The sequence below is a fragment of the Bidens hawaiensis genome, unplaced genomic scaffold, assembly GCF_021521415.1.
Source record: "Bidens hawaiensis isolate Kalapana, Puna unplaced genomic scaffold, B.hawaiensis_p1.1 tig00010302_1, whole genome shotgun sequence".
Taxonomy (NCBI): Eukaryota; Viridiplantae; Streptophyta; class Magnoliopsida; order Asterales; family Asteraceae; genus Bidens; species Bidens hawaiensis.
This window is the reverse complement of record NW_027491781.1, coordinates 603,890-616,536: the sequence shown is the minus strand read 5'-3', so window position 1 is coordinate 616,536 and position 12,647 is coordinate 603,890. Positions and strand designations below refer to the sequence as shown.

The 12,647-nt window shown below is 33.8% G+C and overlaps 2 protein-coding genes across 3 annotated transcripts; one reads left to right on the top strand and one right to left on the bottom strand.

Annotated features, from left to right (window-relative positions):
• Positions 1–5,064, top strand: LOC143534750 (rRNA (cytosine-C(5))-methyltransferase NOP2C). 2 transcript variants are annotated; one of them, XR_013135600.1, is made up of 13 exons: positions 1–96; positions 180–298; positions 1,299–1,602; positions 1,691–1,838; positions 1,924–2,061; positions 2,302–2,364; positions 3,165–3,286; positions 3,378–3,594; positions 3,672–3,880; positions 4,120–4,198; positions 4,350–4,431; positions 4,662–4,723; positions 4,820–4,842. XR_013135600.1 is itself a non-coding variant. In XM_077029167.1 (13 exons), exons 1-13 carry the CDS (start codon positions 1–3, stop codon positions 4,932–4,934), a joined length of 1,776 nt encoding a protein of 591 aa, XP_076885282.1. In that variant the 3' UTR covers positions 4,935–5,064. The 2 variants fall into 2 exon arrangements, 1 of the variants encoding a protein (XP_076885282.1); XM_077029167.1 differs by having other exon boundaries at positions 4,120–4,220; positions 4,820–5,064.
• A 698-nt stretch (positions 5,065–5,762) lies between these two features.
• Positions 5,763–12,295, bottom strand: LOC143534771 (uncharacterized). Its single transcript, XM_077029184.1, has 13 exons — positions 11,756–12,295; positions 10,267–10,383; positions 9,946–10,138; positions 9,645–9,811; positions 9,379–9,553; positions 9,125–9,186; positions 8,850–8,931; positions 8,625–8,682; positions 8,424–8,524; positions 7,721–7,804; positions 6,857–6,927; positions 6,621–6,761; positions 5,763–6,063 (listed from the first exon to the last, which is right to left on the bottom strand). Exons 1-12 carry the CDS (start codon positions 12,208–12,210, stop codon positions 6,662–6,664), a joined length of 1,665 nt encoding a protein of 554 aa, XP_076885299.1. The 5' UTR covers positions 12,211–12,295; the 3' UTR covers positions 5,763–6,063; positions 6,621–6,661.
• Positions 12,296–12,647: the final 352 nt, after the last annotated feature.

Here is a 12,647-nt window from a genome sequence, read left to right as displayed (position 1 = left end):
ATGAAAGGAGTAAGGGTTTTAGTTCAACTTATTATTAACAACAGAAACCGAAGAAGCTTCAGCAGCCGTACGCCACCGCCATCTCCGTCACAGCAGGTACAGTACACCTCCATTTTCACTCTCTGTTATTATTATTATTATTATTCATCTGTGCTTATTATTAAATTAATGAATTGTAGATGGATGAATCGGATCGTTACTGTTATAACCCTAGGTTACACTGGAATCCACAAGTGGAAGACTATTTCACCAAAGCCTACGGAACCGAAGCGTTTAATCGTATCTCCAAAGCACTAACGTACTTACTTGCTAATCATCATCTTATTATTAATTTACTATTTCATCTTTAAAATTGTTAGTTTGTTTGTAGAAGAATTTGGTAGTTACGTGTAATTAGGTTATTGTGAGGTGTTATTCGAGATTAGTGGCCGAAAAGTTGTAGCTGAAATGTGAATTTGGAGATGTATTAGTTTAGCCTCAAATAAAGGTTGTTAAGTTATTGAGTGTTGTATGTTGTTAAGTTTTACTTCTTTTGGACTTATATGTATTAGTTTCACACTGCACAGTCGAGCTTGAGCCGAACTTTGACTTGTTTAAGGTACTAAACGAGCTCGAGCCAAGCTTGGGCTTGTTTAAGTTTTTTTTTTCAAAATATATAAAAGTGATTAAAAATGTATATAAATTAATTAATATAGAAAAGAGCTCATGTAAGGTACTACACGAGCTCGAGCCAAGCTTAGGCATGTTTAAGGTTTTTCTAAGAATTTATAAAACTAATTGAAAACGTATATAAATTAATTAAAATTTAATAAACAAGCAGAGCTTGAGCTTTAGAAAAAGAGCTCGAAACGAGCTGATCTCGAGCTCTCGTAAGTCAAAACAAACCAAGGTCGGGCTCAACCTGGTTTACACGCCTAATTCTAGGTTTCCAATTATATGGAAACCATTAATTCTAGGGTTTTATATTATATTTCTCAAAATATATAAAAGTAATTGAAAACATGTATAAATTAACTAACAAATTATAAACGAGTCGATCTTGAAAAAACAACTCACGACCTGAGCTCTCGTAAGTCAAAACAAGCCTAGCTTGGGCTCAGCTCGTTTACACCCTATTTCTAGGTTTCTGTTTTCTTTCTTTCTTTTTTTTTTTGAAAACCATGAATGCTAGGGTTTTATGTTAACTAAGGTAGATAAGTGATTGATTACAAGTCATTTTGTTAAATGCACTTGGATCATCTAATTATTATTCAGGCAACTCTAATTGTTTACACTTATGTGCTCTTATAATTGGATAGGAGACCGTCTTGTTACTCTTGTATACGTGTAAATACATTGAAGGCAACAACTGAATCCGTAATTGAGAAGATTCTAGAAATTCAACATGAAAAGAAACTGAAGACGAATGATGATGAAAGCGTCAACAGTTCCACCTTAGAAACTAGGCCTGTTGTTAAGTGTCAGATACCGGGGCTAGACTATGTTGTATTTGTAAAAGGTTCTGGGCCCCACGATATTGAATATGATTATCAGCAAGACAGACCTCCAAAGGAGATTATAGTCAGCCGCAAATGTGCAGAGGCTGTTCTTCGAGGTGCTCAGGTAAATTCTAGTATTATGAAGGTTTTTTAGTTGTGAAAAGATGACTGGATTTAAAAATGTTAATGTTTTTATTGTGCTATTCATGCAGGTATATGTGCCAGGTATATTAGCATGCAGTGCTCATGTTGAAAAAGGGGACAAAGTTGCAGTTTCAGTTGGTGTTGAACAACCGGGCCGTAATGGTGAATGGGCTACTGGAATTACACGTGGGATTGTCCTGCAAGGACTTAAAACAGGTAAGCAATTTGTTATTAAATTATTATTTTGTTAATTGTTATTATTTTTTCATATGCTCATTGAATTATAATGCTTATAATGTAGATCCTCAATATATTGAAAGAGATGGATTATATATTGGCCAAGGAATCACAAATTTATCAAGGGCGGGAATATTTCGTGACTTGTCTGGTCTTGGTGTGGATATGACTGATAGAGTGTTTAGATTGCCATCTTTCAATGGTATATTTTTTTAACTCTATTTATTTTTGTCAATGGTATTCATTCGGTTTAATATGATTAAGGGTGAAGTAGTAATTTCTCGATACTTAAAACTATGGATTTAAGAGTTTTTGCCAAATGCTTTAGAATATAACATAAATATGTAAAACTTCTAGTCAAAGATGCAGAGAATACAAGTTGCTGGCTTTGTTGAACATTATTGAATGAAAATAAAAGCGAATTTGGTTAAAATTTTTGCAGATGTGCTAAAGGGGGACATATTTCTTCAAAACTTGCCAAGCATTATTACTGCACACACCTTAGGTACATGTGTATCTTTCTTTCTCTTCTCTCATTTGTAATAAAGCTGTGCTTCTGAGTTATGACATGTCACTGTGTTTGGTCCTTAATAATAGTGTTGCTAGTTTTTTGAAAAGATGTTTTAAACATCAAACTGTCATGACATTGGTTTAATTCAGGTGAATATATTTGCTACCATCTATTTGACATTTGTTAAAAACCCTTATTCTATAAAGAATTATCTTTTAGTTGTGTAATCATGATAGAAGTATACTGCAAGTATAGAGTGCATGGTTTTATAGTTTTTGAAAACTGTCCGATTTTAGTTTTTTTGGTTTTGGTTGCCGTTTGAGTTTGAAATTTTTGGGCCACAAAATGGCCCAAAATAATGAATTTGGGTCTAAATCTTTTTATTAATTAATATGTAATTGTTTATATATACATTTGGGCTAAAATATTTGGTTACACTATCTATTAATTCTTTATAAATTACTTAAAATCAAAAATAGAAAATGAAAATTTATAAATTTGGTTTTTTCGGTTTTTACTATATGCAAAGCCAAAACCAAAACCGAACCGAAAGTTCGGTTTTTACAAAAACATTAAACAAAACTGACTGTCAGGTTTTATTCACTTCAGTTATTTCGGTTTGGTTTTTTCTGTTTCAGTTTTTTGTTTTGTTTTCATGCACTCTTAAATTGGATGACATAAATACTAAAACAATCTATATCATGGATTTCATTTCTTAGATAAAATGCTTGTAAATGATGTTATAGTTTTCTTTCTCGACTTGAATATTTTTTTATTAACCATTTGTTCGATAGACCCGCAACAGGGAGAAAGAATATTAGACATGTGTGCTGCCCCTGGTGGAAAAACCACTGCAATTGCTTCACTTATGAAGGATAAAGGAGAAGTGATTGCTGTTGATAGGTCCCATAATAAGGTAAAGTTTCCTTTTCATACCCCATATTATATTATATTATATTTTTAGATGGAGTAAGTGATCTGTTAGTATTGATGTTTTCACTATGCAGGTGCTTGAGATCCATAGCCTGGCTGAAGAATTGGGATTAAGTTGCATAACAGCATATAAACTAGACGCTCTAAAGGCTGTCCACAAGAATAAATTAAATGGCACGGTGACACAAAGTTCTAGTGTAGACAAAGTAAGTCGGCCTACTCAACAGACTGACTCAGCAAATTTTGTTAATGGAGAATTAGCAGTTCCTGCAACTGAAGACAACAAGATTTGTAACTAACTATCTTTTATAGAATAATTATGTGTATTATAAAATGCTTTTTGGCATCTAATTTAGTTAGTTTTGTAGGTGATGAGGAAGTGAAAAAAGGTCCTTATACAAGTAAAGCCGAAATAAGGAAACAAATTCGAAGAATGAAAAATGGTCCCGGGAAAAATCAACTGACCGGTGGCAGGGTGAATAAATGTGAAGGGTTTGCTCCAAACAGTTTTGATCGGGTTCTTCTTGACGCTCCTTGTTCTGCTCTCGGATTGAGACCACGTTTGTTTGCTGCAGAGGTAATCAATCATATATATATATAAAAGGATGTTTCGTACAGAACCAAGTTTTAAGTAGAGAACTACCAGAACCATATTAACACTTGTATATATTGCTTTAACTGTGATGAATAAAGTGGTTATGTATCCAATTATTATAAGCATAATGATATCTCAAAACAAGATTAAAATAAAAGTTACTTTTTAGTTATTTTTGGAATGCATAAAAGAAATATAATTGATGCGTCTTTTATTTCAAGGAAACGATAGATTCATTAAGACGACACGGGAAGTATCAGCAACGAATGTTTGATCAGGCTGTTCAGCTAGTTCGTCCAGGTGGAGTTCTCGTATATTCCACGTAAGAAGCATTCTCATAATATGTTATTTAATTATATTTTACTTTAGCCTTCCACATGCGTGCCACATTTTAATCTTTTTTATTGGCTTCTACAAATGAGTGTTGTAACATCTGCATGTCAAATTTCAGATGCACGATAAATCCAGGTGAAAACGAGGCCGTTGTGCGTTACGCTCTAGACACGTATAAGTTTCTTTCATTGGCACCACAGGTTAGTTGCAGCATCTTTTTCTCGTTTTGGCGAAAAATAAGATTTTTTTTATTAATAACTGGTGCGTCAAATATGATCAAAAAAACTATATTATTACATCAATAATCTGATTATTTTTAATTAATCGTTTTAAAAGTTGTATGCATTATATAATGTACATTGAGTGACTATCAACCCGACTCATTTTGCCACCTCAATCTTATCCTTTTACACTTTTGTGTATGTTTTAGCATCCAAAAATCGGGGGACCAGGATTACTCGGTCGCTATGAATCATCCGATGGATATTTTGAGTAAGTTTCTAAAATATTTAAGAGTTATAATCAAATTGGCAATCTGCGACATTATATGAGTTATTGATGTTCATACTTCATGCTATAATTTTGCAGGGAATGGTTAAAACCTGGTGAGGAAGATCTTGTCCAGAGGTTTGATCCGTCGGGCCCACATGATACAATTGGATTTTTCATAGCTAAGTTCAATGTCGGGCCCAAAGAGGCCTAGGGGCTCGGCCCACATCAATCATATTTTTGTAGAATTTGGGTGCGTTTTTTGACGGGCTATTAACATAGTGAACATTGGATCATAGAATATAAGTTATTCTTTTAACTGTATTCTAGAAACCTAAATTGTTGGTCTTGGATGGAACTATTTTCATGTCACTGTTTTTTAAATATTTTGGAAGACATAGTGAGTCGGCTCATATCGAACACAAATGATTATCGCGCATAAACAGAAAATAAATGTTAATGTGAACTAGATACTTGGGGTCTGCGCGTTGCGATAGGACGAGCACTATTAGTGGCTATGGAAACAGCTAAAACTCCCGAATAATGTGTGCAATTTCGATAAAATCGATTATTAAAAACCGTTATTTTCAATTCGCAACTAGAATCTGCTTAAAACGAAGAGACTAAGGTTTGAACATACGTTTGTCACAATCTTTCAAGTCTTTTCATTTTGATGATGATCTTTCAAGTCTTTTCATTTTGATGATGATCAAGGTGAAAGGATCCGGATCGGTTGAGAACTTGACATCAACGCAGATACCATGAAATGAAAGAAGCTAGGGCGGTATTTGTAGCAACACCGTCGCCACTGATATCCACATTTAAAATAGTTTATAAATTAGTTTTTTTGTTTGTGTATATATTGATATTTATACAAAAGATGTACACTAGACTTTGACTCTAGCGAGTAAAAAGTGAGTAAAAAGTGATGTAACGTAGGCGTAGGCATCATTACGCAGGTCTTACGTCTTAGTTGCTAGTTAGCAATATATTTTAATAGAGAGAAGATAAAACAAATAAAACATAAACATACTTGTTTGTTAAAACCATAACCATAAAACTACAAGACGACGAAACATATGGTCTTATTCATCGCCCTCTCTTTTTCACACGAATTATGTACCATACCACCATTGCACATCAAGCTTGTCTTGAAAAGCAGTGATATTCACCGCCCTCTCCTTTTCACACAAAGTTTGTGCCAACGTTGCACTTCGAGTTTGTCTCGAAAACCATTGATATTCATAGCCCTCTCTTCTACTATTCATCGCCCTCTCTTCAACTGTTTATACCCTCGTCATATATTCAAATCATAAAACCCGGGATTTGGCTCATTATTTTACCTAAAAATCAATCATTAAAACCAGTAAGATTATCTCGTAGTTTGACCAAAAAAACCAGATTCTTTAAATAAGAAACCATGGTTCAACTCACGATGCGACTAAAAGTCAGACCACGAAAATCATACGCTCTCAACTAAAGACTAAAATACAAACATCCCGTATTTTTAACATGGAGTAAACAAGCTAAACAGACAACTAGACAAGTTTAAGCAAACTAGAGTCTAAAGTGAAACTAATTAGAAAATCAAATCAAACTCGACCTTTAATAAATATACTAGCTTTTTCATCCTATTCTAAAAAAGCATATATACAAAACCTTTCGTTTTCATAAATTTATATAATAACTAAATAATAGATACTATGTTATATACAAAAAATTATTACTGTAAAAACATATATAAACGATTGGTCTTTGTGTATATGTATAATGATAAAATAATTTAAAGAAAAAAAAAAACAAGACCAAGGGGTGGTTGAGATTTTGGCCTCTAATTGTTTGCTAAGATTTAATTAAGAAACCTATATACAAGTTCAGCTACTACTGGAAAACAAGTCACCTGAATCAACATTATAATCTTGAAAACGGGGGCTATAACGATCAAGAGGTTGTAGCTGGTGGCGGAGAATTTGGAATCTTTGAGAAAGAACGGTACTGCAGCCGAACCTTCTCTCCACTTTCAATGATATTTACCAGGTACCTAAAATAAGAGAAGAAACCAAAAGTGAAAAAATATAATAATCAATCAATTTGCACCGTTGATTTTAACCAAACAAACTTGTATGTTATACTAACCAGCCATTAAGAGATTGTGAAGTTATAATGGCTTCTTTCCCAACAAATTTATCCGGTGTCCTCCGGTTTCCCTGCATCACCACATTAATACTGTTAAATCCAGGAAACTTTTAATATTTTTCAAATAACGTAACTTGTTTTTGTAGATTTAAAAATAAAATGACATAAACGTAATAAATAAAATTTGGTTAATAGTGTTTAACTGATTATTCTAAAGTATGAGATAATTTGAAGAAAAAAATCATCATCATCATCATCATCGTACTCAGTATATCCCACCAATAGCAAAGCTATGGTAGGGTCTGAGGAGGGTAAGATGTAGGCAGCCTTACCTCTACCCCATAGGGATAGAGAGGCTGCTTCCGGTGAAACCCCCAGCTCGATAGTAGTTTTGCATCAAGCCTTGGACATAAGGCACATAGCACTCAATCATCGGGACACCGGCTGATCGGTGCATGTACCCTTGTACCCTTATCTTTCAGCTATCAACGCCACTACATGATGCCTGATTAACCTTCCGTCACTTTTAACGTTATTTTCACGAGATTAGTAAAATAACGTCAAAATTAGTGCAATTTCACTTTTGCCCACCCGAGGGTTCACACATATATACATCATATGTGCGCACCGCAAGCAGGGCTATGAAGAAAAAATTGTCAGTAAATATAATAATTATTCCATCTAGGTTTTTCAAATTAAACTACAAAAAATTTTACAATGATATGAGTAATATGACAAGTTTTGTTAGGTTTTTGAATTTTTCAATTTTATGAAAAATTATTGAAATTTGGTTACTATATCATATCATAATCGTATCGCTTTTAAAATTTTTTACATTTACAGTAGTTATTAGAAACATCATACCTTAATAAGAACTTTCTCGTTTACTGAAAACGGATACTGTACACATCTTTGGGACCCATTTTCAGGAATAGCATCCCCATTTACCTGAATTGTTCACACATCATTGTTTGTTAGCATCACAATCACTGCTAATTCTTAATATATGTTTTAGACACGTCATCATTACAGATATTGTTTCAATCCAGTTACCCAACCCACCAGGAATGTACATGAGTCGGCTTGGGTCAGTTTTAAGCTCAAACCAAACCAAATATTCTGTTATTTGGTTTTTGAAAAGCGTTCAGTATCGATCGTTTTGGTTTTTACAATGGGTTGTATTTGGTTTTAGATTTTTTTTTCCGCTTTAACATTTGGGCTTGAAAACTTTGGGCCTAAACTTTTTTGCTAACTAATAATTAATTGATTATTAGTTTATTACACAGTTAAACCTAAATTATTTAGACTGCACAGCTACAGCATTTATTACTTTCTTGTAAATTTCTTAAAAACGTTTTTTTCGATATTTCTAGCCCGGCTTGGTTCCAATAGGTTTTGGTTCTGTTTTTTGTTGATAGCAAAACCGATTAAAAAAAATTGGTTTATAAAAAAACATAGAACCAAACCGCCGGTTTTGATTGGGTTTAGTTAAGTTGGTTATTCTGGTTATGATGGTTCAGTTATTTCGGTTTCGTGCACACCGCTACAACCAGCCATTGAGACATACCCAGCGGTCACCAACTTCTCTTCTTTGTTTCCTCATAGCAGCATTGTGAAAAAGCCTTCGGTCATCCTCACGTTTAACTGTTGCTGCTGCGGCTCTTAAAGCTGTTAAAAAATAATTAAAAATAAAAAACTAAACCCATGTTCATAAAAAAAATCTTTTTGGATGGGGTAAGAAAGAACAAAAGTGAAAAATGTATGTTACCATGATTAGGTATTAAAGATGTAGTCCCGACTTCAGCATCACAGGCGGTACATCTTCCCTGTAACGTAAAGGTTGTTAATCCTTTTTGGAAATCGTCTTACGGAGTATTTTTGTAGAAGAGGTTATTAATTTCAAATTCAGGCATTTTTGAATGGATGAAATCATAACCCATATTTTGTATCTGTGGTTAACGTCAAATATATAAAGAAGTATCATTTCACATACCATCTCTAAGACCCTCTTGAGCATCATGCCACCAAACGAATGCCCACATGGAGCAAACATAGCATCTTCAAGAAAAGCACCACTAAATAATATATAAAACCGCATTAGAATCCTTTATATTTTATAAAAAAGTAGTTGTAACAAGCATTGTTGATAATAGCATCATTGACCATGTGCATACACAGACACAAACTTAATATAAGACCACCCATATTTAAGGAAAAAAAAACAGAGAATTACTATAAAAAAGAGCAAAAAATGATAAATTAACTTACGACAATGAATCAGAGAGAACACTTCTTAATGATGGCTCTTTATTAGAATTTTTCCAACCCGTCTGCAATGCGGAATCCACTGTAAGACTTTTACTTTTTAACAGCTCAATAATCTTGAATAAAAATAAATTATTTAATACTATGCATACTAGAAGATTTTTCACATAAACTATTACTAGAAAAAATGCTAATCTGTTACAAAATTAAGAAAAGTGGCAACAAACAAGTTCATTTAAATAATAAAATTGGCTTACAAAAGCATTATCAGAGCCGTTACACGGTACATCCTCGTCAGCAGAAAGATCATCCATAAACTGGCTAACAGAAATTGGTACATAGCTTTGAGGGATCACGTGTCCAGCTGTTCTAATTGGAGAACAATCTAATATAGCATTACTTTGTGGCATGAGCCTAAATGCTAATGATGATCTACAGAATATTAGTTACCAGTTATTCAAAAGATTAAAATAACATTCTATATGAAAAAAATCGTACTTAAAACTATAAAAATTTTATATACCTCCCAGAATTAGAACCACTGGGAGTGTAATCGGTTGCAGCCCTATATGAAGCAGCTGGACGAAGGCCTGCAGTGGCATGACTGAGTGCCTTCCCTGTTAATAATAAAAGATCCCCAGGGGCAGAACCATAATCTGCCAGGTACCAACGACCATTGGGATCACGAACCTAAATAAAAGAAACAAAATAACTAACAGAAATGATTCCAAGAACGACAGTTCATTTTCAAATCTTACAAAAGTCAACCAAAAAGGAGCTTTACAAGCTCATATTATAGTTGAACTTGGATGATGAGAATTCACCTGAAGACCAGGTGCATCTGAACATATCAATGTTAATAATCCTTTTTCACTTTCACTATTTGATGTTATGTTGCCACCACCAATAGCGCCTTTTCCCTTTTGCAATGGCATGTTCAAGTAAGATGCAACAAGTACTGATGATGATGCTTCATTAGCAGGTAACGGGTTGTCATCAAGTAAATGGTTAAAAGCACTGAAATTTAGTGTAAATATAAACATATATTAGTAAGCATATGAACACTAAAAGATAGCTAAAGGAAAAAAAAATAAAATCTAAAATAAAAAGGTTTTAACATTTTAAGTGCAATAATAAATAGTTACTCGCTTCTTAAACGAAGATGTCTAGCAATGGCGTTTAAAGCAGCACGTGCAGCCTTTCCCATGCATCTGAAAACATCTGCCATACATGGTGGAGATGAATCCATGTCTTCTAAAGCCCTGTTACATGTTACTTATAATAACATCCAAATGCGCCATACACATACAGTTGAACGCCAAAAAAAACATTTACAACTAATACAAAATATGAACAAAGTCATGTTCTTTAACCATTATCACAAATTCATATAACAGAGTTCGTGTATAAAAAAATATTCATTCCTAAAATGTTACTAATATAGATGCAGCAGGCAATAATGTGCATTAGCAGGATCAATGACTGCCCATAGAACTACTAACCTTTTGAAGCAATTAACATCAAGAGTTAGTTATATCAGAATTAAAGCAAAAGTGAGGATGTATACTATAAACGATCATCTATATGAATAGTTTGCAGGCATTTTCTTAGATCATCTAGATCTATATTATTTAGATGAAACCTCATTTATGTCATTATATGTGTATCCTAGTATGTAGGGTCTCTTATGGTGCAGCAGGCAATAATGTGCATTAGCAGGATCAATGACTACAATAGAACCAAAGTTAGTTAAAACTAAAATCAGCAAAAGTACACAAATACTATAAACAATCCTTTATATGACAGCAACAGCAATACCTCCACTCTTTGTCAAAATCCATAACCAACTTCAACAGTTTGTAGGCGTTTTCTTAGATCATCTAGGTTTATACTATGTTAGATAAAACCTCATTCATATAGACATTTCTAGAATGTTACAAACAAATATGCAGCAGGCTGTAATGTGCATTAGCAGGATCAATGACTACCAATAGAAACAAACTGAGTTAAAACTAATATCAGCAAAAGTGCACATATACTATAAACAGTCCTTTATATGACAGCAACAGTAATACCTCCATTCTTATCAAAATCCATAACCAATTTCAATAGTTTGCAGGCATTTGTCTTATATCTATGTTTATACTATATTCATTCCCGAAATGTTACTAATAAAGATGCAGCAGGCAAGAAAGTACATTAGCAGGATCAATGACTAGTTGACTACCAACACAGGTATTGCTTTTTAGATGTAATTAAACATAATGAGATATTACATAATATTCCTAATTTACAAAACATCATCAAAGAAGACGTAAACGCATACCTTCCTGCCCTATACTTAAGATATCCATTATTATTACCATTACTACTACTCCAATTACCCCCATTTTGAACACTATACTTATATCTATGTTTATATTATTTAAAAGAAAGCCCATTTATGCCATTATCTGTGTATCCTAATTCCTATTATCCAAATAAAAATGCAGCAGGCAATAATGTACATTAGCAGGACCATCGACTACCGATAAAGTATTGATACTTTAATGCAATTAACCATAATTAAACATTAGATAATAATTCAATATTCCTAATTTAGAACACACGATCAACGAAGACAAAAACACATACCGTCCTGCTCGATACTTATAAAACCCATTACTACCATTCCAATTACCCCCATTCTGAGCCCTAGTTCTAAAATACAACCTCCCTGACTCCAATCCACACCTCATTAAACTCCCATCCTCAAACCCTAACTCAATCACCACCGCGTTATGCCTCGTAAGCGAACCGGACAACGCCTCCACCGCTCTCGTATAACACTCCGTCGGTACGCCATCGTACGGTACCAAATCCGATAACCTAACTCTCGCCACCGGAGATGAATTTGATACAATCACCGCCGGCTCTCCGGTAGGATGCGCGGCGGATATCGGCGTCACGAATTGATGCTTCTGATTCATATTATTATTATTATTATTATTATTGTTAGCTCCGCCGGTGGTTGTGCATGGAGAATTGATTGGAATTGATGAAACTGATGAAATTGAAGGTGTATGATTATGATTATGATGATGTATCATGTTGATATTGATTCATTAATTGTGTTAATTTGGTGGTTTCAGAGGTTAATTGAAGGATTTGGGGATGAATGGAGTGAAATTAGGGTTTTTTTGTTTACTGTGGTGACAAAGAAGAAATGAATGAAACGGAAACTAATAAAACTAACAGAAAATTAGAATGAGGAAGTCACGTTTTTAATTATCTCGCGAGTCGTTGTTAGCCGTGTTTGGTGTAAACAAAAGTTCACGAGTCGCTATTAGTTTAGTTTTAGTGAAAATGAAAACAAGAGCGACTGGTCCAATAAATAAATCGAAACCGAAACGAATAAGATAAAATTAGGAGGGAATCGCCTTGTTATAACATCCCATGAGTTGTTAACTGTGTTTAGTGGAAACAAAAGCATGCGAGTCGCTATCAACTCCGTTCTAGTGAAAACAAGAGTGACACGCTCTAACGA